Raw genomic sequence first — 25924 nt, 5'->3', positions numbered from 1 at the left:
TAAATTGGTTGGGTACAAATAACTAGGCACAAAAATCGTAAATATTTCGACGATACGAATCGTCCGACTACGTGGCTGTTTACTTCGTTCCTCGACGCACCCCAGGTCGGAGGGGCTTTCGCAATCGTTGCCCGGCAACCCGAGGCTGCGCGCTACCGTGTCATACCGCGATAAAATTATTGTCTGCGGAGAATTGTCGTTTTTTCATTTTTCGATTTCGACGCCGCTCGAAATCGCGTGTAAAAAAATCGAAACGCTTTTTTACGGTATAAATAATTTTGAATAAAAAAAAAAAAAAAAAAAATGAGGTTATGTTGAGTTCGAATGTATCGCACCGAAATTGTGAAAACAGTGTTGCCAGATTTTCGATATAATATTGAAGTTGGAGAAATTGAATGGGGGATTCAAAAGTTTTCGAAACGTAGTTTGGAAATTTTGATTTGGGGAAACAAGATGATGAAATAGAACTAAATCAAAAGAAAAGAATCAAATTGAAACGCGACATAAAAAGAGAAAGTGAAAGACAAATAAAGGAAAGGAGATAATGAAAGAAATGAAGACGCGGGAGAAATAGAAATGGAAGCGTGAGGAAAAAAGGGAAAAGGGAAGTTAAACTGAGGTGAAAAGAGGATCAAAGACAAAAAATGGAAGATAAGGAATAGGGACAAAGAGCTGTGGAAAGGGAAAAAAATTGGAATAAAAAAGAAAGAGAATGTAGAAAAAAAAAGGCAGGTAAAACAACTTTTAAATATAAAAACCGCAGTTTTTGATCTGTCAGAACATTTTTTTCAATCAAAATGAAAGTTCAAAAAATTTCAAGGTTAGGTCACCACTAATTAACGCCTCAGGCTGGTGTTGGATCGCCTTCTACTTAATGCCCTTGACAATCTCACACAGTACACCAAATTTGATGTTGAAAGGTTGCAAATTTCCCAAGTTTGAGGCTCTAAAAATCCTCAAGGACGCAACCCGGTCTCCTATACGCTTCAATACTGTACCAATTCTTATACAGTATACCCTGTATATGAAGAACTAATTAGTGTACACGCAGGAAGAAGAAGATTCGAATTGAACCGGTTCGATGAGGTGGATATCGATTTGGATAAGAATATGGGAAGGAAATTGGAAATCTTGGAACCGAAGCTGAGCGGATGGATGGGAAAGGGAACAGAAACTCCTCCGAAAAGGCCTCAAAACAGCTCGAAATAGAAGTCAAATATAGGACAGGTAAACAAACTAAAAATGCGAGTAAAGGGGGACTAAAACTCCAGTGGAAAGAGCCCCACAAAGCTTGAAATAGAAGACAAGTGAAAGATTGGTGAGCAAGTTAAGAAGGGGACTGAAACTCCTCCGAAAAGGCCTCAAAACAGCTCGAAATAGAAGTCAAATAGAGGACAGGTAAACAAACTAAAAATGCGAGTAAAGGGGGACTAAAACTCCAGTGGAAAGAGCCCCACAAAGCTTGAAATAGAAGACAAGTGAAAGATTGGTGAGCAAGCTAAGAAGGGAACAGAAACTCCTCCGAAAAGGCCTCAAAACAGCTCGAAATAGAAGTCAAGTAGAGGACAGGTAAACAAACTAAAAATGCGAGTAAAGGGGGACTAAAACTCCAGTGGAAAGAGCCCCACAAAGCTTGAAATAGAAGACAAGTGAAAGATTGGTGAGCAAGCTAAGAAGGGGACGGAAACTCCTCCGAAAAGGCCTCAAAACAGCTCGAAATAGAAGTCAAGTAGAGGACAGGTAAACAAACTAAAAATGCGAGTAAAGGGGGACTAAAACTCCAGTGGAAAGAGCCCCACAAAGCTTGAAATAGAAGACAAGTGAAAGATTGGTGAGCAAGCTAAGAAGGGAACAGAAACTCCTCCGAAAAGGCCTCAAAACAGCTCGAAATAGAAGTCAAGTAGAGGACAGGTAAACAAACTAAAAATGCGAGTAAAGGGGGACTAAAACTCCAGTGGAAAGAGCCCCACAAAGCTTGAAATAGAAGACAAGTGAAAGATTGGTGAGCAAGCTAAGAAGGGAACAGAAACTCCTCCGAAAAGGCCTCAAAACAGCTCGAAATAGAAGTCAAGTAGAGGACAGGTAAACAAACTAAAAATGCGAGTAAAGGGGGACTAAAACTCCAGTGGAAAGAGCCCCACAAAGCTTGAAATAGAAGACAAGTGAAAGATTGGTGAGCAAGCTAAGAAGGGAACAGAAACTCCTCCGAAAAGGCCTCAAAACAGCTCGAAATAGAAGTCAAGTAGAGGACAGGTAAACAAACTAAAAATGCGAGTAAAGGGGGACTAAAACTCCAGTGGAAAGAGCCCCACAAAGCTTGAAATAGAAGACAAGTGAAAGATTGGTGAGCAAGCTAAGAAGGGAACAGAAACTCCTCCGAAAAGGCCTCAAAACAGCTCGAAATAGAAGTCAAGTAGAGGACAGGTAAACAAACTAAAAATGCGAGTAAAGGGGGACTAAAACTCCAGTGGAAAGAGCCCCACAAAGCTTGAAATAGAAGACAAGTGAAAGATTGGTGAGCAAGCTAAGAAGGGGACGGAAACTCCTCCGAAAAGGCCTCAAAACAGCTCGAAATAGAAGTCAAGTAGAGGACAGGTAAACAAACTAAAAATGCGAGTAAAGGGGGACTAAAACTCCAGTGGAAAGAGCCCCACAAAGCTTGAAATAGAAGACAAGTGAAAGATTGGTGAGCAAGCTAAGAAGGGAACAGAAACTCCTCCGAAAAGGCCTCAAAACAGCTCGAAATAGAAGTCAAGTAGAGGACAGGTAAACAAACTAAAAATGCGAGTAAAGGGGGACTAAAACTCCAGTGGAAAGAGCCCCACAAAGCTTGAAATAGAAGACAAGTGAAAGATTGGTGAGCAAGCTAAGAAGGGGACGGAAACTCCTCCGAAAAGGCCTCAAAACAGCTCGAAATAGAAGTCAAGTAGAGGACAGGTAAACAAACTAAAAATGCGAGTAAAGGGGGACTAAAACTCCAGTGGAAAGAGCCCCACAAAGCTTGAAATAGAAGACAAGTGAAAGATTGGTGAGCAAGCTAAGAAGGGAACAGAAACTCCTCCGAAAAGGCCTCAAAACAGCTCGAAATAGAAGTCAAGTAGAGGACAGGTAAACAAACTAAAAATGCGAGTAAAGGGGGACTAAAACTCCAGTGGAAAGAGCCCCACAAAGCTTGAAATAGAAGACAAGTGAAAGATTGGTGAGCAAGCTAAGAAGGGGACGGAAACTCCTCCGAAAAGGCCTCAAAACAGCTCGAAATAGAAGTCAAGTAGAGGACAGGTAAACAAACTAAAAATGCGAGTAAAGGGGGACTAAAACTCCAGTGGAAAGAGCCCCACAAAGCTTGAAATAGAAGACAAGTGAAAGATTGGTGAGCAAGTTAAGAAGGGGACTGAAACTCCTCCGAAAAGGCCTCAAAACAGCTCGAAATAGAAGTCAAATAGAGGACAGGTAAACAAACTAAAAATGCGAGTAAAGGGGGACTAAAACTCCAGTGGAAAGAGCCCCACAAAGCTTGAAATAGAAGACAAGTGAAAGATTGGTGAGCAAGCTAAGAAGGGAACAGAAACTCCTCCGAAAAGGCCTCAAAACAGCTCGAAATAGAAGTCAAGTAGAGGACAGGTAAACAAACTAAAAATGCGAGTAAAGGGGGACTAAAACTCCAGTGGAAAGAGCCCCACAAAGCTTGAAATAGAAGACAAGTGAAAGATTGGTGAGCAAGCTAAGAAGGGGACGGAAACTCCTCCGAAAAGGCCTCAAAACAGCTCGAAATAGAAGTCAAGTAGAGGACAGGTAAACAAACTAAAAATGCGAGTAAAGGGGGACTAAAACTCCAGTGGAAAGAGCCCCACAAAGCTTGAAATAGAAGACAAGTGAAAGATTGGTGAGCAAGCTAAGAAGGGGACTGAAACTCCTCCGAAAAGGCCTCAAAACAGCTCGAAATAGAAGTCAAGTAGAGGACAGGTAAACAAACTAAAAATGCGAGTAAAGGGGGACTAAAACTCCAGTGGAAAGAGCCCCACAAAGCTTGAAATAGAAGACAAGTGAAAGATTGGTGAGCAAGCTAAGAAGGGGACTGAAACTCCTCCGAAAAGGCCTCAAAACAGCTCGAAATAGAAGTCAAGTAGAGGACAGGTAAACAAACTAAAAATGCGAGTAAAGGGGGACTAAAACTCCAGTGGAAAGAGCCCCACAAAGCTTGAAATAGAAGACAAGTGAAAGATTGGTGAGCAAGCTAAGAAGGGGACTGAAACTCCTCCGAAAAGGCCTCAAAACAGCTCGAAATAGAAGTCAAATATAGGACAGGTAAACAAACTAAAAATGCGAGTAAAGGGGGACTAAAACTCCAGTGGAAAGAGCCCCACAAAGCTTGAAATAGAAGACAAGTGAAAGATTGGTGAGCAAGCTAAGAAGGGGACTGAAACTCCTCCGAAAAGGCCTCAAAACAGCTCGAAATAGAAGTCAAATAGAGGACAGGTAAACAAACTAAAAATGCGAGTAAAGGGGGACTAAAACTCCAGTGGAAAGAGCCCCACAAAGCTTGAAATAGAAGACAAGTGAAAGATTGGTGAGCAAGCTAAGAAGGGAACAGAAACTCCTCCGAAAAGGCCTCAAAACAGCTCGAAATAGAAGTCAAGTAGAGGACAGGTAAACAAACTAAAAATGCGAGTAAAGGGGGACTAAAACTCCAGTGGAAAGAGCCCCACAAAGCTTGAAATAGAAGACAAGTGAAAGATTGGTGAGCAAGCTAAGAAGGGGACGGAAACTCCTCCGAAAAGGCCTCAAAACAGCTCGAAATAGAAGTCAAGTAGAGGACAGGTAAACAAACTAAAAATGCGAGTAAAGGGGGACTAAAACTCCAGTGGAAAGAGCCCCACAAAGCTTGAAATAGAAGACAAGTGAAAGATTGGTGAGCAAGCTAAGAAGGGGACTGAAACTCCTCCGAAAAGGCCTCAAAACAGCTCGAAATAGAAGTCAAATATAGGACAGGTAAACAAACTAAAAATGCGAGTAAAGGGGGACTAAAACTCCAGTGGAAAGAGCCCCACAAAGCTTGAAATAGAAGACAAGTGAAAGATTGGTGAGCAAGCTAAGAAGGGGACCGAAACTCCTCCGAAAAGGCCTCAAAACAGCTCGAAATAGAAGTCAAATATAGGACAGGTAAACAAACTAAAAATGTGAGTAAAGGGGGACTAAAACTCCAGTGGAAAGAGCCCCACAAAGCTTGAAATAGAAGACAAGTGAAAGATTGGTGAGCAAGCTAAGAAGGGGACCGAAACTCCTTCGAAAAGGCCTCCAAACAGCTCGAAATAGAAGTCAAGTAGAACACAAGTAAACAAACTAAAAATGCGAGTAAAGGGGGACTAAAACTCCAGTGGAAAGAGCCCCACAAAGCTTGAAATAGAAGGCAAGTGAAAGAGGGGACCGAAACTCCTCCGAAAAGGGCTTCTAACCTAAAAAAAATTGTAATCTACGTCGACATAACCTGAAATAAAGAAAATCTTACCGGTCAAATATCCTGGCTTCCTTCAGTACGTTGCCCAGGTTGATGTAAGCGTCCAAAAAATTCGGATCCAAACCGACGGCCTTCTCGAAATGATGTATCGCCAACCAAATTTCGCCTTGCGCGTTAAAAACACATCCCAGATTACTCCAGGCGACGGCAAAATCAGGTCTAGTTTCGATTGCCTTCAAGTAACAAGCCTAACAAAACATTGAAACGTTATCAGACTTGTCGCCTATTTGTTCGTTTTTTTTTTTGAAGTTGCAAGCGCTCCAATTTTTTCGCGGAACCTCTAGGAAAAAATAAAAATCGCCGAGTGTGCGTGGTGAGAGATCGCTGACGCAAAAAAAATCGGACAGAAAATAGATTACTCGACGGTGTTGCGGTTGATTCGCCGTTCAGTGTGAACCGAGCTTAAACGAACATCAATTTTTATGTGAAAATTTTTAGATTTGTTCCCCCGTATAATTTTGCGCGTTCCAACAACAGATTTTCGAATATTTTATTATGATATTGGGATGATTCGTAATCGATATCGTATTACGTAAATCCGCTATCTAAAAATACCAGTAAACGAAACAAAAAATTTATTTCCAACAGAAACTCGAAAGAGACGATCCAAATGACCTAATTCCGGGAAGATTTATTCCGTTGAAATTCGGAACGAGACGTATCGATTTGTTACATGACAAACAAATTTTTTTTTATATTATAATGTGCATGAATTAGTAGGAAATCTTCGCCAAAAATGTTGTTGTTGTGGGACTGTGGCAATCAAACACCAAATTGTATTATTTTCAATATATATTCCAATCTTTCGAACGACTACGTATTCATCATCGAGGAATTTCAATTCGTTTGGTTCAAAAAACAATTTTATATACACAAAATATGGATTTTGTTGATTTTTGTTGCTATTTAATCGTTTTTTAAAATTGAAATCTGTACAATTAAAGGTTATGTTAGTTTAGATCGTTATGAATAACGTATAACGAATAATGTAGATTTTGAAAAATCATAAATTGGGCATGAAGAATTTAAATTTCTAAAAAACAATTTAATAGCAACCAAAATCAATAAATTCCGTATTTATGCGTTATATCATTTTGAATGTAGTTTTTTTGAAACAAATTACATGAAAAAAATTTTATCCCACAATTCTCGATCTATTAATGTAAATAATAACAAATTCGCACTTGTAAGCGGTTCAAAACTCCCTCAAACTATTTTTTATATAGCCACCAAGATTTTGAGCGAAACATATGTTGACAAACGGACCTCGTATATTAAAAGGAAAAAAAATTCCTCGTATAGTGAAAATACAAACAAACCTTGTATATTGAAATTAATAGACACACCTCGTATATTAAAGTCCTGTGTACCGAAATTAATAATATAGTTAAAAAAGAAAAAAAATTCCTCATATAGTGAAAATGTTGACAAACGGACCTCGTATAACGAAATTACACATATATATTCAAAAAGTAACAATCACCCCTCGTATACTAAAATATAAACACCTTGTGCACTGAAATTATTGGACACACCTCGTATATTAAAAAAGGAAGGAAAAAAAAACACTTTGTATACTGAAATTATTAAACACACCTCGTATATTAAAAGAGTCGTAAGTCCTTTATACCGAAATTAATAGACACACCTCGTATATTAAAGTCCTGTGTACCGAAATTAATAATATAGTTAAAAAAGAAAAAAAATTCCTCATATAGTGAAAATGTTGACAAACGGACCTCGTATAACGAAATTACACATATATATTCAAAAAGTAACAATCACCCCTCGTATACTAAAATATAAACACCTTGTGCACTGAAATTATTGGACACACCTCGTATATTAAAAAAGGAAGGAAAAAAAAACACTTTGTATACTGAAATTATTAAACACACCTCGTATATTAAAAGAGTCGTAAGTCCTGTATACCGAAATTAATAGACACACCTCGTATATTAAAGTCCTGTGTACCGAAATTAATAAACACACCTTGTATAGTTAAAAAAGAAAAAAAATTCCTCATATAGTGAAAATGTTGACAAACGGACCTCGTATAACGAAATTACACATATATATATTCAAAAAGTAACAATCACCCCTCGTATACTAAAATATAAACACCTTGTATACTGAAATTATTAAACACACCTTGTATATTAAACGAGTCGTAAGAACTGTATACCGAAATTAATAGACACACCTTGTATAGTTAAAAAAGATAAAAAATTCCTCGTATAGTGAAAATGTTGACAAACGGACCTCGTATAACGAAATTACACATATATATTCAAAAAGTAACAATCACCCCTCGTATACTAAAATATAAACACCTTGTGCACTGAAATTATTGGACACACCTCGTATATTAAAAAAGGAATTAAAAAAAAACACCTTGTATACTGAAATTATTAAACACACCTTGTATATTAAAAGAGTCGTAAGTCCTGTATACCGAAATTAATAGACACACCTCGTATATTAAAGTCCTGTGTATCGAAATTAATAAACACACCTTGTATAGTTAAAAAAGAAAAAAAATTCCTCGTATAATGAAAATGTTGACAAACGGACCTCGTATAACGAAATTACACATATATATTAAAAAAGAAACAAGCACCCCTCGTATACTAAAATATAAACACCTTGTATATTGAAATTATTAAACACACCTCGTATATTAAGAGTCGTAAGTACTGTATATCGAAATTAATAGACACACCTCGTATATTAAATAGTCGTAAGCACACTTCGTATACTATAACTTAAGGAATGCACCTCGTACATCGAAATTAAGGGACACGCTCTATATATCAAAAAAGCACCCCTCGTATACTAAAATATAAGTACACCTTGTATATTAGAAAATAAGTAAGCCCTGTATATTAGACACATCTTGTATATTGAGAAAGCAATAAACACTCCTCGTATATTAAAAGATAAATAGGTGCACCTTGCAAAAAAAAAATCTCGTATTTGGGATAATTAATAAAATAAGAAATTATAAAACGCACCTCGTATACTATAAAACAAAATATTATATTATGGTTTTTTGTTATTATTTTTTATATTTTACGGATTCACACCGTATATTTAGTGAAATGAAACGTTTCCCAAACAGCCGAATATGATAGCATCAACAATTCCGCATTCCCCGGTAATCTATTTTCAATCAGCGGCGTTATTACAAAAAAGGTGAAAAAATTTATTTTATTATAAAAATAAATTACGTTACGCCATTATCTAAATTACGTAATCGCATAATTGAACAAGTGAAAATAAAAAAGAAAACAAAAATGACGCCCGGGCGCAAATGACGCATAGAGGTCCCCCAAACTCCGTTACCTAAAAACAAAGACCAGTGCCATCCTGCATTTTACTACTTTACCTGACTCTTCGGCCAATTGGTATACGCTTATATGGCTGCCATCTGTTGACAAAATCGACCAAATCTGCCACATACCTATTTATCATACAGCAACATAGTAATAGTTAAAATTATTATATATTCTCAACTATACAAAAATAAAAATTTCGGAATTATTTTGAGATGAGTTTTAATTTTTAACCAAAAAACATATACAAAAAAAATTTCCGAAAAACGAAACTTTCTATAATTATAATGAAAAATAACTGCTAGACAATAAAAAAATTTGGCAACAATGTAACTTATAGTACCAGTGAGAAAGAGAAGCACGTCGGGTAATTTTGTTGGGGGAGATAGGGGCATTTTTAAGTAGAATATTATTTTTTTTAAATGGTTCTGATATAGGAGAAATTTTTCGCTGAAAGGGTGCTGATAAGTAGCTAACTGACCTTTATGACTTGTTAGTAAATTAATACAAGGAAAAATATCTGTATTAACTTAAGAGGATTGGGATTTATGAGGTTTTTTTGGAAGATGCTGCTACCTCAGGAAAGACCTAACCACATTTCTAACAGAAAATGATTCCCAGATAATTTTTGAACCGGAACTATCTTGGGGGTACAAAAAATCTAAAGTCACAGTATGACATCACATAAAATCAATTTATTCATCTAGGGGATCACAACTAAATGTCTTTTTAATCCCCATGCTTTATAGAAACCGAAAAAACAGTCTCAGTTTTCGTTTCTAGACAAGGTATATACGAGGTGTGATCAAAAATTAATTGATTAAAAGTGAAATATTTGATTTAATATCCTTAACTAGCGAAACAAATTGAACCATATCTTTCCGAATGACTCTTATCTGCACCGTGCCATTTTTGAGTCCAACCAGAAGTGTCACATGGGACTAAATCTGGCGTAAAAGGCGGATGTGGACTGACAGATGATTTAGAAGCAAAAAATTCGTTTTGAAGCTAATTTATAGATATTTGCGAGGGGATATATCAAGTTTCGTTCGATATAACGAGTCAAAGCAGGTTTAATATTAAAACTCGCCACAAAATATTGAAAAAAACTGAATGAATTCGAAAACAAACCAATACGATTGTATAGGCCATCGTACAAACCATCAATTGATATTTATATGCGAGTGGGATATTTTTAAATTATTTAAAATAAAAAAAAATTCTGTCTCAAAATTGTCCCATTCATCTATAGTGTCAAATCATCATCAAATTTTATGATACGGTACTGTACTATATTTAACGATCCCTTTTAATACCTCAAAGTTGCCTAAAATTAATTCAAAATTTCAATTTTCTCCATTATTCTTAGTAAAAATTCAAGCCACCAACGCACTTTCTCTATTAACTTTCCAAAGAAAAAAACGTTGCCAGATTTAGCAATTGGAATTGAGATTCAGGAAATGAGGTTATGAACGCCAGTGGAAACTTCCAGTGGTCTTTTGGGGATTATTTTTCGAAGTTCCAATCGGGCAGATGAATCAGATGTTCCGGGATGGCCGGGGAAAAGTCGAAGACCCCATTTCTGTTAATTGGACAAACAGTTGATGGTACAATTTACGGGGAAATACTACAATGATTAAAACAGCTAACCTACAATCCCGCCGGATTTATTTGTGTTCCCTCAGCTCAATAGATCGCTGAAAGGATAACGATTTAACACCGGAAAACATTAGAGTCGTTACAAAGGTATTCTCGTCGAAACTTGCCAGGAAATTTCAATTGCAATTGTATCCGATAAATAAATTTTTCAAACCGAGTCTTGATGAATTACTTTACGGACATACCCTGTATATTCACTGGTGTTTATACGATTTTCTTACAAAATTTACAAAAAAAGCTTCATATTGGTACAGAAATTATCTTTATATATAGAGTGGTCCTAAAAAATGGTGTAAAAATATCTAAAATACAAAAAAAATGTCAATTTGCAATTTTTTTAATGAATTTGACGGTTTTGGAATTTATTTTTATTAAATTATGACAAAACCGTCAATTTTGTACAGAAATCATGTTTATATATAGAGTGGTCCAAAATTTACAACTTTTTAAAGAAATTTGACGTTTCGAAAAACTAATTTTTATCAAATTAGGACAAAAACTTCATATTAGTACAAAATTTATGTTTATATATAGGGTTGTCTAAACAAATGATATAAAATTAAAAAATCGGATAATTTTCATTTAAATTTATGTCTATAAGAATAATTTGATGTAAATCTATGTTTCGCTAATCAATTTTGAGGTTTGTACAACAAACTATTACAAATCTTTTACAAATCCACTTTTTTTTGAAAAAAAAAAACAACTAAAATATTTACTGTAACACATATAAGAACAATTTCACGTATTTATTTTCGATTGGCTAATTATTTTGTAAAAAAAATACTAAAATTTACGCATATATAGCAACAAACAGTAAATAATTACAACTAAATGGCACTAAATGTAATTATTTACTGCGATATCTGAAAAAGAAAAAATCAAAAGTGAAACTACATTGATTAACAAAATTAAACGGACCAATAACGAAAATATCAATTAACAAATTCATCAAAATATCAAATCCGATCAAAAAAAATTTCTTTTCCGATAACTGCCAATCAACAAGTCTCACCTTTATCCAACTAATTCAAACATAACAACTCAACGCCACCAAGACACTTTTTTTATGTTTAAAAAAAATAGTTATCTCGAACCAATTTGAAAATTACTGCGCACATTTGGGTTACATAAGAGAATTCAAGGTTATGTGACACATTTACAACTAATAAATTTAGAAATAAATATTTAAACCGTTAAAAGTTGATATAGAATTTAAACGAAAGGATAACGGAAAGATTTTAACATGGGGGCACAGTCCTAGTAACTAAAAACGACCTACAACAGCTTAAAGTAGGAATTCAGACAATAAAAAACGAGCCTTCAAGAAGAATATAACGAAAATGTAAAACAAATACTCTATACTAAACTATATATTGTAATTATTCTAATTCTTATCAAAATCACATCTATATGGTGTAATAAATGGGGGCTTAACCACAATATAATCTTTATTCACATCTATATGGTTCAGTTTAGATACTCTACTAGATGAAAGAATTAAGTTCGAATTTCTTGTTAAATCCTACAATTTAGCAGTCAAATAAACAAAAATTTCAGTAAAAAAACTCTCGGAATGAATTATTAGTCCAATGAAGACAATAACAGTGAAAAACAATGTTTTTAGAAACAAATTTAGTATACACAATAACATATGAGAATGAAAGTTATCAGGGAACTGAAGAGGGTTAAAAAACGGACAAAACAATATTTTTTGAACAAATTTAGTACAAAGAAGAACGTATCTCAAAAATGGAAGTCATCAGTGAACTGAAGAGGGTTAAAAAACGGACAAAACAATAATTTTGAATAAATTTAGTACACAGTAGAACGTATCGTGAAAATTGAAGTCATCAGGGGACTGAAGAGGGTTAAAAAACGGACGAAACAATATTTTTTGAACAAATTTAGTACAAAGAAGAACGTATCTCAAAAATGGAAGTCATCAGTGAACTGAAGAGGGTTAAAAAACGGACAAAACAATAATTTTGAATAAATTTAGTACACAGTAGAACGTATCGTGAAAATTGAAGTCATCAGGGGACTGAAGAGGGTTAAAAAACGGACGAAACAATATTTTTTGAACAAATTTAGTACAAAGAAGAACGTATCTCAAAAATGGAAGTCATCAGTGAACTGAAGAGGGTTAAAAAACGGACAAAACAATAATTTTGAATAAATTTAGTACACAGTAGAACGTATCGTGAAAATTGAAGTCATCAGGGGACTGAAGAGGGTTAAAAAACGGACGAAACAATATTTTTTGAACAAATTTAGTACAAAGAAGAACGTACCTCAAAAATGGAAGTCATCAGTGAACTGAAGAGGGTTAAAAAACGGACAAAACAATAATTTTGAATAAATTTAGTACACAGTAGAACGTATCGTGAAAATTGAAGTCATCAGGGGACTGAAGAGGGTTAAAAAACGGACGAAACAATATTTTTTGAACAAATTTAGTACAAAGAAGAACGTATCTCAAAAATGGAAGTCATCAGTGAACTGAAGAGGGTTAAAAAACGGACAAAACAATAATTTTGAATAAATTTAGTACACAGTAGAACGTATCGTGAAAATTGAAGTCATCAGGGGACTGAAGAGGGTTAAAAAACGGACGAAACAATATTTTTTGAACAAATTTAGTACAAAGAAGAACGTATCTCAAAAATGGAAGTCATCAGTGAACTGAAGAGGGTTAAAAAACGGACAAAACAATAATTTTGAATAAATTTAGTACACAGTAGAACGTATCGTGAAAATTGAAGTCATCAGGGGACTGAAGAGGGTTAAAAAACGGACGAAACAATATTTTTTGAACAAATTTAGTACAAAGAAGAACGTACCTCAAAAATGGAAGTCATCAGTGAACTGAAGAGGGTTAAAAAACGGACAAAACAATAATTTTGAATAAATTTAGTACACAGTAGAACGTATCGTGAAAATTGAAGTCATCAGGGGACTGAAGAGGGTTAAAAAACGGACGAAACAATATTTTTAAAAACAAATTAAGTACATTAGCGTTAAATTTTCTCATACCAACATTTTGCGATATAAAAAAAATTCAAAATTATTTTGTTATTCGTTATTGAATTCTCTTACGTTTGCAATTGCATAATTTACGCTCTCAAAAAACTACGCGAAACGCATTGTACAAAATAATGAGCCAAATATTTTCAATCAAACGTGATAAATTTTCAAAAGTGGACTGCTATCAAATTTTACCGATAAATGAATATTTCGATCGAATGTATATTTGTAATTTCGAGGAATTTCAATACTCACTTTAGCCTCGTCTAAACGACCTAGAGCTTTTAGAAGATTTCCCAAATCGCTACGAACACAGTAGAGATCCTGCAAAGAAAATTTTTTTCTCCGTTTTGTGCAATCGAATCGTTAAATTTGAATAATACTAACTGGTTTGTATTGTAAAGCTGTTATGTAGGCCTGTACCGCTTGTTCCATATCACCCGCAGCTACTAAAGCTGCAGCCAAATTAATATAACCGTCAATGAAATCTGGTTTCAGTCTAACGGCGTGCCGATAATTTTCTAGGGCTTCGGGTAATTGACCCCTTTCCTTATATACATTCCCAAGATTACTGAAACAGCACCATCATATGTTTTTATTTAATTATCACATTATATTTACAAAGATAAAAAAAAAATGTTAATACAACAATAAAATCAAAATACAAGATTTTTTTTCAACCCCCAATCACTCTCGCACTACAAACTCCCCAATTGTTGACAGTCAGGCGTCAGTCGGCGTTGTGCTACTATTTTTTACAGGCTGAAGGCCATAGTGCTGAAGAAATGAGGCCTATTTGAAATAGAAGATGAAGATCTTTGCATTTAGAGCTGTGCGAGGATGTCGTCAATCATACAGTCCAACAAAAACCATAGTGAACACTCTTTTTACCCTACCACTCACAATAACACCGTCCAACACCCGTTTCGATAACCTAGTTATCATCTTCAGAGAGTGCAGGTAAACTTGGTGTTATTGTGAGTGTTGGTATAGTGGTAGTGTAAAAAAAGTGTTCGGTATGGTTTGAAGCTGTTCAGCAAGATGACGGACGAAGATAAATGTACAGGCAAATAAAACTGAAGGCACTAGTTAGAAAATTCAAATATACATAATAACAGAACCGTAAACGGCATATCATGAATGTCAAGAAAGAAAAAATTATTTCAAATTTTGTTATTTTTATTTAATCTGAAAAAAAAAATGTTTCAATGTCAATCTAAACGTCAGGGATAATTTACAATCAAAATAATCAGCTTTGGACACATCATGTTATTATTAGTAATGATAAAATTGAGAAGGGGTGAAAAAAAGAAAACAAATACCATCATATTTATTAGTTGAGTGTAGTGTAAAATAATGGTAACATTAGAACTGATTATTGGAAATAATCTACCGAACAACAAAAATGGTAATCAATAGATAAAATATGGTAAAACATGTTATAGAATATTTAGGAATAAACAATTTACTTACCTATAAGCTTCAGCCAATAGAGGATTTTGTTTAATTGCCAATGTACTGAATTGAGCAGATTTATCTAATCTCCTACATTGAAAATGTATACTTGATAACAATAAAAGAACGCCCGTATTTGTTTGATCTTGTCTCCATAATTGCATACAATGTCTTTCGGCGTTATCATAATCTCCAGCTTGATATTCACGATGAGCAAGTTCTAATAATCCTTCAATGTAAAACACAAATCTTGTATTTCGGCAAATAAAAAATACCAACTTTGAAATATTGAATTTTAAAGGTTTTTAGGTTAAGTTAGGATTATCATTCTTAGTACCTTCTTTGGAATAAATTTCACAATTATTTTTATCCACCAAAGATTTGTTGAAATTTTAGTTTTTATATTTAAGTATCATTTTTGTCTTAAGTGAGTCAAAAAATGAACATTTTCTATCAATTTGGAGAAAATGAAAAAAAGAAAAAATTTTAACTTTTTCAATATTTTTAATAATTTGTAAGAAATTATATTCAATTGTTTCTGTTAGTTTTTGTATAAACTTTCTGAAAAGAAGACATTCTTGACAAAAAAAAACATTCAGTACAAATTTCTGAGACATATAATGGAATTTTTGGTTTTTGAATTTTTTATTTGTTCCAGATGGAGAAATTATGTCTCTAAAACACTCTAGAATGATACAAAATATTCTAAAATGCTCCAGAATGGTCTGAGATAATCTAGAAAAATCTAGAATATTCCAGATTGATAAATTAGGTCTCTAAAATGATCTAGAATAATACAAAATGATACAGAATATTCTAAAATGTTCTGAAACGACCTAGGTTCACACAAAAATGTTTTAGAACGACAAAAATCGACATACACAGTTCATGAAACAATTTAGAAGTATCTAGAATGTTCTAGAACAATCTAGAATTTTCCAGATTGATAAATTAGGTCTCTAAAATGTTTTAGAATGATCTAATATATTCCAAAACGATCCAGAATGATGTGAAGTGTTTATAAAACCATCTAGCTTGATACAAAACAAACTCAGGCGACCTAAAAGATGGGAAGGTTCTTATATGTTCCAAAAGTATCTAGATTAACGCGAAAATGTTCTAATAGGGCATAAATAGATGTATACAGTTCATAAAACTATTTATAAATATCTATAAGTCCCTAAAATGATCAACATATTCCATAGCATGATGTGAAGTGTTTCAAAACAATATATAATACTACAAAACCATTTCAAGCGACCTAGAAGGATCTTAAGTTGTTCTAAAACGACCTAGACCTTCGAATAACCAAAAACAATATTGAAAATATCAATTTTCCGAGTTTCCAAACATTTACCCAAAATTGTAGTTTAAATTTAATGATTTATGATTCAAACTAATTTTTCCCTTGAATAAATCTTCAATCAATATTAACTACAAATAAATTTTACCTCCATATGTGTTTATTATAACAAATTGATAAATTAAAATTTTTATACATGCAAAAATTAAAAATATGTACTCACCAACTGAAGACATAGCAATAGAATCATTCATTTTCAATATTAGCGGGCTTCCAAATGAGAATCCCTTGTTAGAAGAATTTATTTGATTATTAGTATGCACTACAATCCGCTGGCCCTGCATTTCAGAAAGATAAGATCACTTTCAATTTTTATTTATTCTGAAAAATTAAATGAGAAATATCAAAATAATATGGGCTTCAATTGAATCGTTACCGTCAAACTATCGTTTCAATTGAATATAACTTTCACTGTAATAAATAATTACGATGAAAATTAAATGAACATTTTGTAATTGGTTTGGAAGTTTCCATGACAGAAATATTTAAAATGGCTGTTTTCCGACATTATATATAATATAATTAAACGTCAAGAAATATAAAACAATACAAAATGTTTACTTTTAATTGTATTATAACTTACATAGAATACGTAGATTATTTATTCTTATGATATTTTTAATAGAAGTAGTTTAAATTCACATTACTACAATAATTAACTTCACTCAATATTACTTCACGCCAGTTGATCACCACCAGTAGAAAATCGAAGGGTGAACGAAGTATCACAGAATATATTAACTGTCACTTTGGATCATTTGATAGAAACGTGCTAAGTTTCTACACTAGTGTTGTTCGTTCATTTTACTCTTTCAAAGGTGCTATGTGTTACACTTCTTTAACGAAGTTTCTCGAGTTAATCTAATTATAATCTGAATGTTAGGAAACTAACTCTGATCACGTTTATTCTTGTTCGGAAACTGATCGACTTAATCGTAAGGACATTTCGGAAACTATAACTTAGGCTAAGGTAGATCACCTAATGGGTTGTTTCATTTATCTATGGTTTTTTGAGCTTCAAATAATATTTATTCCCCTTAAATTGGTATTATAATTTCGTGCAAAATCAGATCATGTTATAAATTTGAAATTCCCGTTGAAATTTGAACGTAAATCGTTTCCGAAGAATGTTCTGGGCTAGGATCCGCAATCAACTGATCACAGGATTACAGTTTCCATAAAGCTCTGAAATCTCGTTCTGGGTTAGGATCCGCAATCAGTGATTGTTTTGACCCATAAAAATAGTTTCCAAAAGTCTCTTGCGCGATCGTATTCGCCTATCTTCGACCAATTTCGCGAGTAGTGTATTGGAAGCTTTAGACAGTAATACCAATCTCGGTGTCATAACCAATTTATTTTGAATTTTTACTTTCAGTAAAAAATACGAGAGTAGTGTTTGTTTACTAAGAAAATTTCCTTTTTAATGGGTAACTATATCTCAGTATTACTCGGTTATAATCAATACGAACAAGAATTGAGTTTGGAAAATGCTTGTGAAATTTTACATCATGTAGATACAAATAAAATAGAAAAAGAATTATCTCTCAATATTCCAAAAAACTTTGTTTCTAGTAAAATAGGAACAATTACCGATATAGAGGATGATCAATATATAATAGATGATACTTACAAATTCACAAAAACAAAGACGAACTTTTTTATAGGAACAAAAGTGAAATTTAACTTGTTTTCTTCGGATAACGTGTTTCATGTTTCCAATGTAGAAACAATTGATGAATGGGATCTAATAGAAGCTGAATCGGATTCGGTATGGACTAATAGAATCATTGTCTGTCAAGTTTTAGTACGTGAAGGTAGGAAATTAAATCTTACGAACAATATTACTCTAAATTTAGATACCACACCATTAGAATTCTCACCAATACCAGGCGATTGGTTAGAATTGGACGTAAAATGTATAGTAAATGAAAAAGTTCTTGATTTATCCGGAAATATAATAGAAATAAATAAAGTATCTCCGCTTCGATTTTTAATTGAAATTGGAAAAATAACGTGTTGGAGGGGATCTCAAGGAACAGGAACTGTTAATAATAGGATATATTTCGATAAATCATCCCTTTGTTCAGGTTATGAACCTATTGTAGGGGATAAAGTAGCAGTTAAAGTTATAGAAAGTGAACAACAAGGATGCCATTGGAGAGCAACTAAAATTTTACCGGAACGTTTAACTAATAATCATGAATTGTATGAACCATTTAAGTATATACCTAATTGTAAAGATTCTTATCCAGGTTTAAGAGTATCGGATGTTGATATACGTTTTGAAAAATTGTGGGAAAGAAAAATTTTCGAAATTAACATTTTGAATAGTACTAATAATACTTTAATGTTAATTTCCGTTGATTTTATTGATAAAACAGGACAGTGTAGAATTTTAAACGGTAATAAAAATATCGAATTATTACCTGAGAGTCAGTATAATATAATTTGTGAATGCAATGCTAAAAATGTAGGGGATGTTAAAGAATACTACACACTAGATTTTGGTAATTTTACACTAATTAAATATTGTAACATAACAGTATCAATAGATCACAGTAATAAAAAGATTCTATACGAATATAACGTGTTAAAACCACATGAAGAATCGCACAATGAAATAATAAAAGGGGCTGTGAAATATATCAATCGTTTCAAAGTTTCTATCCCAGCTTATTCGATACCTAAAAAATTATTAAATACTCCTTTAAACGAGATAACTGAATGCAAACCTTGCCTAATTCGAGAACTTTCATATGTAAGATACGCAGATAAGTTCCATACTCTGTTATATTTGGAAGAAATATTCAATTTAATGCAAATAAGAAGATACGATATGAACAGGGCGAATTTTATAAAAAACTGCGAATATTTAATGTTAGAAATTGATAATTTATCAGAACGACGACCATCCCTTATTATAGGAGATAAAATAATAGCGAACGATACAATTAGTAGAAATAATATGGATTACGAAGGTTATATACATAAAATAGGAAGCAAACATATATATTTAAAATTCAATCAAATGTTTCACGATAGTTACAAAGGAGAAGATTATTCTATTAAGGTGGTACCATCGAGAAGTGCTTACCGTAAATGGCATCACGCAGTCGATTTAGCCGTACATAATCTCGGGAAGGAAATACTATTTCCCAATAAAATAGTCGAAAAAGAAAAACAAGTCGATTTTTTTTATAGTAAATCCGAATGTAAACGAGAAAAACCCGTATTAGAATGGTACAATAAAGATTTAAATACGTATCAGAAAAATGCTATTGTTAATATTTTATGGGGCATAGCTAGACCTCTACCTTATATTATATACGGCCCTCCGGGTACTGGGAAAACAGTCACAGTAATAGAAACTATTTTACAAATTTTGAGGTTAATTCCGTCATCTAGGATACTCGTTGCCGCGCCGTCTAATAGCGCCGCCGATTATTTAGCCTTGAAATTAATAGATTCAGGTGTATTGAAACCAGGAGATTTAGTTAGAGTTATTTCGTATAATTACGCTACAAACAACAATATTCCGTTTAAATTAATACCTTATTGTGCTACTTCTTCATTAGCGAAAGAAGATACTACGTTAAATAGTTATGAATCAAACGGAATTCGTTTTGGTAAGTTTTTAAATCTTTTATAAAATATATTAAGGTTAAGGGTTGAAAAACGGGAAAATATTGAATTGGTGTGTAGGTGGAGAACTATATTTTCCATTCGTCGTATATTTTTCAAGTTACAACTAGTATATATACATTACAACGATTCAATAGATCATTCTAGAACACGTAATTTTGACAAGTCGGCCATTTTGTTTGAATAAAAAATAAAAAAATCATTTCCGTTTATTAACGTGCATAATTGTGACGTTTTCTAAGTATCTAACCAATAAAAACAGTTATCCAAGTCATGTGACCACACATGCGTAGCAGCCATATATGTAATACTCCTATATGGACAGTTAGTATGGGAAAATCGTCGCTAGGTTACGGTGCATTTTCTCTCTCGTTCAAGATAATTTATCTATACTGCGCATGCTTCAGAACCAGTGACAGTTGATTTATTACAGTTTTTTTTTTAATTTGCTTATTTTCATTACATTCTTTATTCTACTTATACGATACCAAATGTCAAAATCTATTCGCGAAAATTACGAAGTGGGCGACATCTTTCAATTTTCTTTCAAACTTCAATAGAGGTGAACAACAACGCCAAAATACGAACTAATTTTATTCTTTTATAAACAATATAAAGTGTTATTTGAAATTTTAGTCAAAGTAATAAAATAATACATATGTTTAAGATGTTTTTCTGAGATAAAAACAACCACAAATGTTCTCTTTGTTAAAATCCTCCTCTACCGGCCAATTAAATTCTTTTGCACTTCTTTTATATTTTCGTGTAGATATTTAAGTATCATTCTCGCGTACTTACATGAACAAATGCATTTCCAATATTTACCTACATAATTCAGAGGGCTGTGTCTGTAGACACAAACTTTTAATAGTTTTTGAATTTGTTTCTTCTAGACCACATAATACTATATGTCCCGCTTTAAAAAACCCCTTCACCTTTTAGTGGTACGCTTCTGACTCCAATATATTTCATTATGTTAAAAAAGGTTACTTTAAATTTCGTCATTTTAATACCGATTCTTAAACAAAACTTTTTGTTCTAACCACACAAACACGTTTAGGAAATAACAGAAATTACAAAAATAGAGAAAATCTTACAAAAATCACTGAAAACACATAACAAAAACTAAACAGCATCAAATACCCTTACAAATTGTATTGTTTACCGCTATAGAAGCCAAATTCAGCGCCAACTAGTGACACGTGATTTTCGTCGATACATAGCCTCTACTCCTATTCTTTTTTTGTTCTTTTGGAGATCAATCACATGATTTGAAGGAATCAGTAGATTTTTATCGAAAAATCGATGGATCTAGGAGTGTTCGGATTAGTCGCCTGAAATCACGTGATTCAATATGGTGTTTATTGTAAAATAGTTTCGGTGTGTGTATTGAAATTGTGGACGGTTTTGTGTTTTTATGAAGTATTTTCGAATTATTTAGACTAAAAAGCAAAAAAATCGGAATGTGCGTGAATCGTGTAATTAAAATATATCGTTTTATTTACATTTCTTAGCTGAAGTTATTGTTTACAATTTTCATTAACTTCAACTTCTCACTTCTTAGACCTTTTCATGTTTTTTGTGATAAATTATTTTGATGTTAAGTCTCTTTTGTTAGAAAATTTAAAAAAAAAACTGTTAAAAATTGACGTTATCAACATATATTTTCAATTATTAACTTATATACTGCGAAATTTGACAATCAACTTAATGTTTTTTGTTTTCTATTGTAAATTTCCAAAATATTTATTCCCAATACCCAATTTGGTAACTAGAATAAGAAAATGATATTATTCATTAATATTTTTTTTAAAAATCCCCAATTTTAAATTAATAAATTCCTTTAGTGTGAAATATTCAATAAATTAGGGACATCAAAATGTTTTAGAATGTGACCAAGCATCTCTTGGTAGACACAGGGTAACTGTTTGTACGTGTAGTGCATGTGGACAGTTTTTTCATATGAAATTTCCACGGGGACACTTTTCGCATATTGTTATAGACGAAGCTGCACAAACTAGTGAACCAGACATAATGATTCCTATGTCATTCTTAGATAAAAGTAATGGCCAGGTTATTTTAGCGGGTAAGTATTATCATTTTACTTTTTACTAATTTCTGTACCTCTTTTAGAGTCAATTCACACGTTTTTATACTATGAAACGTATTTGAATTGAATATTTACCATTATTAGATCATTTATTCCAAAAATTATTAAATTTACACTAATTTTAATTGTGTGTACATGTGTTTATATTGGGGTCAAAGGTAATGAAGATAATTTTGGCAACATTTTTAGGTGACCCCAAGCAGTTAGAGCCAGTAGTTCTTTGTAAAGAATCTCGTTTGTATGGTTTATGTGTATCGTATATAGTTAGGTTAATTAACAAATTTCCTTATGCACGAGATCTTAACGGTTTTCCAGAAACGTTCGGATTTGATCCGAGACTTGTTACGAAATTATTGTACAACTACAGATCCCTTCCGGAGATCCTATACATGTACAATGAGCTATTCTATTACAAGGAACTTGTTCCAATGGTAATTTTTTTACAAAAATTCATTATCTTTTATTTATATATTTTCGACTTTACGTATATTATCGTATATTTTCCGTCCATCTTAGATTGATGATAAAAATAGCTACGAAGCGAAATTATTACAATCAATACAAGAAATTTTACCTAAAAATAGTAAAAACACGATTCCTCAAATTGTTTTTCATGGTGTAAACGGTGAGAATTACCAATCTGAAGATTCGCCGTCGTGGTTTAATCCTCACGAAGCAGTTCAAGTGTTTTATTATATCAACGAATTATATCGTCTTGGTATTAAATCGAGCAGTATAGGAATTATTACCCCGTATATCAAACAGGTATTGGAATACATCAAAATCTTTATTATCTCAATTTTTTTTATCTTATATACTTTTTTTATTCAATTGAGATCGAACTTGACATTTTTATATACTTTATTCCGTTCCAAACAGTTCTGTTTTTTAGATTAAAGTATTTCTAGACGGTTTTTTACTGTTTAATTAAAATATTTCTAAACACTATTATACAGCTTATCCCAACTTGGAATTTTATATTCTAATTAAAGTAATTCTAGATAACTTTTTACAGTTTACCCAATTCCAGACATATTTTTATTTATTTAAAACTTTCCTGGACATTTTTTTACACTTTAATACATCTCAGATACTTTTTTATCCAATCAAAGTCTGCAGAGACTTTTTTTATTCTCTATTTTGTCTCAAGCATCATTTTTATTTATATTTTAAGTTTCATAGACACTTTGTTACACGTTGCTACATCTCAGACTTTTTTTATTCAATTAGAATCTTCTTAGATACTTTTTTACACTTTATTCCATTGTAGACACTTGTTTTTATTTATTTAACACCTTCTTAGTCACTCTTTTATGTTTTATTCCATCCCAAACACGTGTTTTTTTTAATTAAAGTTTTCCCAGACACATATTTACACTTTACTACATGCCAGGCACTTTTTTTATGTTGATTGAAAATCTTTTAGGCTCCCTTTCACACTTTAATTCATTCTAGACACTTTTTTTATTTATTTAACACCTTTACAAGCCCTATTTTACACTTTTTTCCACCCCAAACACTTTTTTGATTTAATCAAAAGCTTCCTAGACACTTTTTACTGCTCCAGACACTATTTGATTCAATCAAAACCTTCCTACTCACTATTTTACACTTTATTCCATCTCAGACACCGATTTTATCTAATTTTATGCCTTCTAGATACTTTTTAACACTTTTTCTCCGTTCCATTAATTTTTTTATTTGATTAAAATCTTCCTAAACAATTTTTTACACTTTATTAAATCCCAGACCCTTTTTTTTATTGAACTAAAAATTTTCTTTTTGATTCACAATCATTTTGGAATTGATTGTGTATTTTCCAAATCTTTTTCGCCAATCTGTTTAGATTAATGCCAAAAAAAATCGTCTAGAAGTACTTTAATATTGATAATTTGAAAAAATCATGATAATTTTCATTTACATTAAATATTTAGTTTCCCGAAATTTTCATCGAAATTGAATACAATTCATTATCTCTTTCCGAATTACCCAAAAACGGGCATAAAATTGCATTTTATGAAAGTTTTCTTCAATTAGGTGAAAGAAATTCGAAATCTGTTGACGGAAGCAGAATTCGAACTGCCCAAAATTGCTACCGTCGAAGAAATACAAGGGCAAGAATTCGACATTGTTATTATATCAATTGTACGTTCATCAGAAAATGTTCACGATATAGGATTCATCACACCCCAAAGATTGAACGTAGCCATATCAAGAGCTAAATGTCTCCTCATTATTATCGGTAAACCCAATATTTTGAAAAATAATCCATATTGGAATTTTATCGTGAACCACTGCTTTGCTAACGAATGTTATAGAGGCTGTGATTTTTATAATAAGAGATAAAACATTGTATATTTACTATTAAGCGAAAAAAATAAAAAAAAAATTTATAAAATTATCTGCTAATTTTATATTTTCATCAATTTCATTACCGAAACATCCTTACAAACATCAATAACATTCCCATATTTGTAATTAACTTTTTCTGTTATCTATGTTTTTCATAATAATAAGAAAATCTTTGAAATTGTTCTGCAACACCTTGTATAAATGTATATTACTGAAGGAGTACCAGATTTATCATGAATTTATGAATGCACCGATTTGTCAAAATAATTCTATCAATAAAACTATTTTATATAAAATTATTGAAAAGTTTTATATTCAAAATATGATCCGGTCCTGTACTAAAAATATTTATGGTAGTATTATACCTATTTTACCTAATAATCCACTACACTTTTTTATAGTAGGAAAATACTTCTATGACAAATTTTTATGGTTATGTACACTTGGAATTATACTATGATCCAAATTTCCTTGACGCATAACAACTTTCCATTATGAGGTTATGTTTTTGACGTTACTTCGAATAAGTTTCAATGTAATGATTCCTTTTATATTTACAAAGAATTACAATTTACAATTGATTTTGTATTTTATACGTTAAAACAATCGTTTTTATAACAAAAATAAGGATATTTTTGAGAAATTATCAAAGAGCAGTTTGAAAACATAAAAAACAAACCAAAAAGCAGTCAATCTAATCTTGAAGGAAGTTGGGAACGTTAGATTAATAGATAAAGCAAAATAATAATAACATAGATATAATAAAGCAAATACTTTCCTTAAATTTGTTCTATTCTATATATTTTTATCAACTTTCCAATTAATATCCATGTCTATACAGACAGTAACTACCTCTCTCATAAACACAATATTTATAGTTGCTTAAACCCATAAATTTCATCCTCGTATTTTAACACCCAAATTTATTACATAAACGTATATTATTTCATGTTTTCTAAGGATAACCATATAAAAACAAATTAATTTAGCACATAATCAAATCACGGACGTAACCTAAATTTGCAACTTTTCAACATAAATTGGACACTAGCGCCACACCTATGTTAGATTATATGACACTTAATTCACAGCAAGGTTAAAAAGAATAGGGTTGTCCGATCTACGCGTGACGTCATCTGTTCAAACCCGACAGAGAACGTAGAAATAGTTCGGTCTTTTTCGATTTCTTTAGCAGTTTTTAACGATAAATATAATACGACAAATATTTATAATGAGAAAGAAAATATAATCTAAAATAACCTATAGTATACAAGGCGTTCTATACATTCTGTTCAACATAAACATTCTTATTAATCTTTTTTTAATAAGTTACACAACAGTGAGTCATCCTTTATCAACCTTGGATTTTCAGTACTCATAATTTTGTAGTAGGCAACCAATTATACTTTTGCATCAGGTATATTCGAATAAGGTTATAAAGTCTTTTGAAATGTTATTTAAAACCA

The 25924-nt window shown here is 32.3% G+C and overlaps 2 protein-coding genes across 3 annotated transcripts in view; one reads left to right on the top strand and one right to left on the bottom strand.

Moving 5' to 3' along the window:
* LOC130449930 (UDP-N-acetylglucosamine--peptide N-acetylglucosaminyltransferase 110 kDa subunit) overlaps positions 1-17090 on the bottom strand; it is a 29648-nt gene extending 12558 nt beyond the window's left edge. Inside the window, exons 1-6 of one of the 2 annotated variants that reach the window (XM_056788028.1) lie at positions 16938-17090; positions 16518-16632; positions 15010-15220; positions 13924-14107; positions 13792-13860; positions 5507-5703 (exon numbers count right to left, since the gene is read on the bottom strand). In XM_056788028.1, the coding sequence (XP_056644006.1) occupies positions 5507-5703; positions 13792-13860; positions 13924-14107; positions 15010-15220; positions 16518-16548 (692 nt within the window). In that variant the 5' untranslated portion in view covers positions 16549-16632; positions 16938-17090. Of the gene's footprint in view, positions 1-5506; positions 5704-13791; positions 13861-13923; positions 14108-15009; positions 15221-16517; positions 16676-16937 lie in introns of both variants that reach the window. The other variant, XM_056788029.1, reaches the window with a different exon arrangement.
* Positions 17091-17676: 586 nt separating this feature from the next.
* On the top strand, positions 17677-24754 carry LOC130449928 (probable RNA helicase armi). Its single transcript, XM_056788025.1, has 5 exons — positions 17677-19980; positions 21885-22082; positions 22296-22537; positions 22623-22871; positions 24144-24754. The coding sequence occupies exons 1-5, from the start codon at positions 17778-17780 to the stop codon at positions 24450-24452; spliced, it is 3201 nt and encodes a 1066-aa protein (XP_056644003.1). The 5' UTR covers positions 17677-17777; the 3' UTR covers positions 24453-24754.
* Positions 24755-25924: the final 1170 nt, after the last annotated feature.

The sequence above is a fragment of the Diorhabda sublineata genome, chromosome 10 (genome assembly GCF_026230105.1).
Source record: "Diorhabda sublineata isolate icDioSubl1.1 chromosome 10, icDioSubl1.1, whole genome shotgun sequence".
Lineage (NCBI taxonomy): Eukaryota > Metazoa > Arthropoda > Insecta > Coleoptera > Chrysomelidae > Diorhabda > Diorhabda sublineata.
The sequence above is the reverse complement of the archived record's forward strand: the minus strand, read 5'-3'. Positions and strand labels throughout refer to the sequence as shown.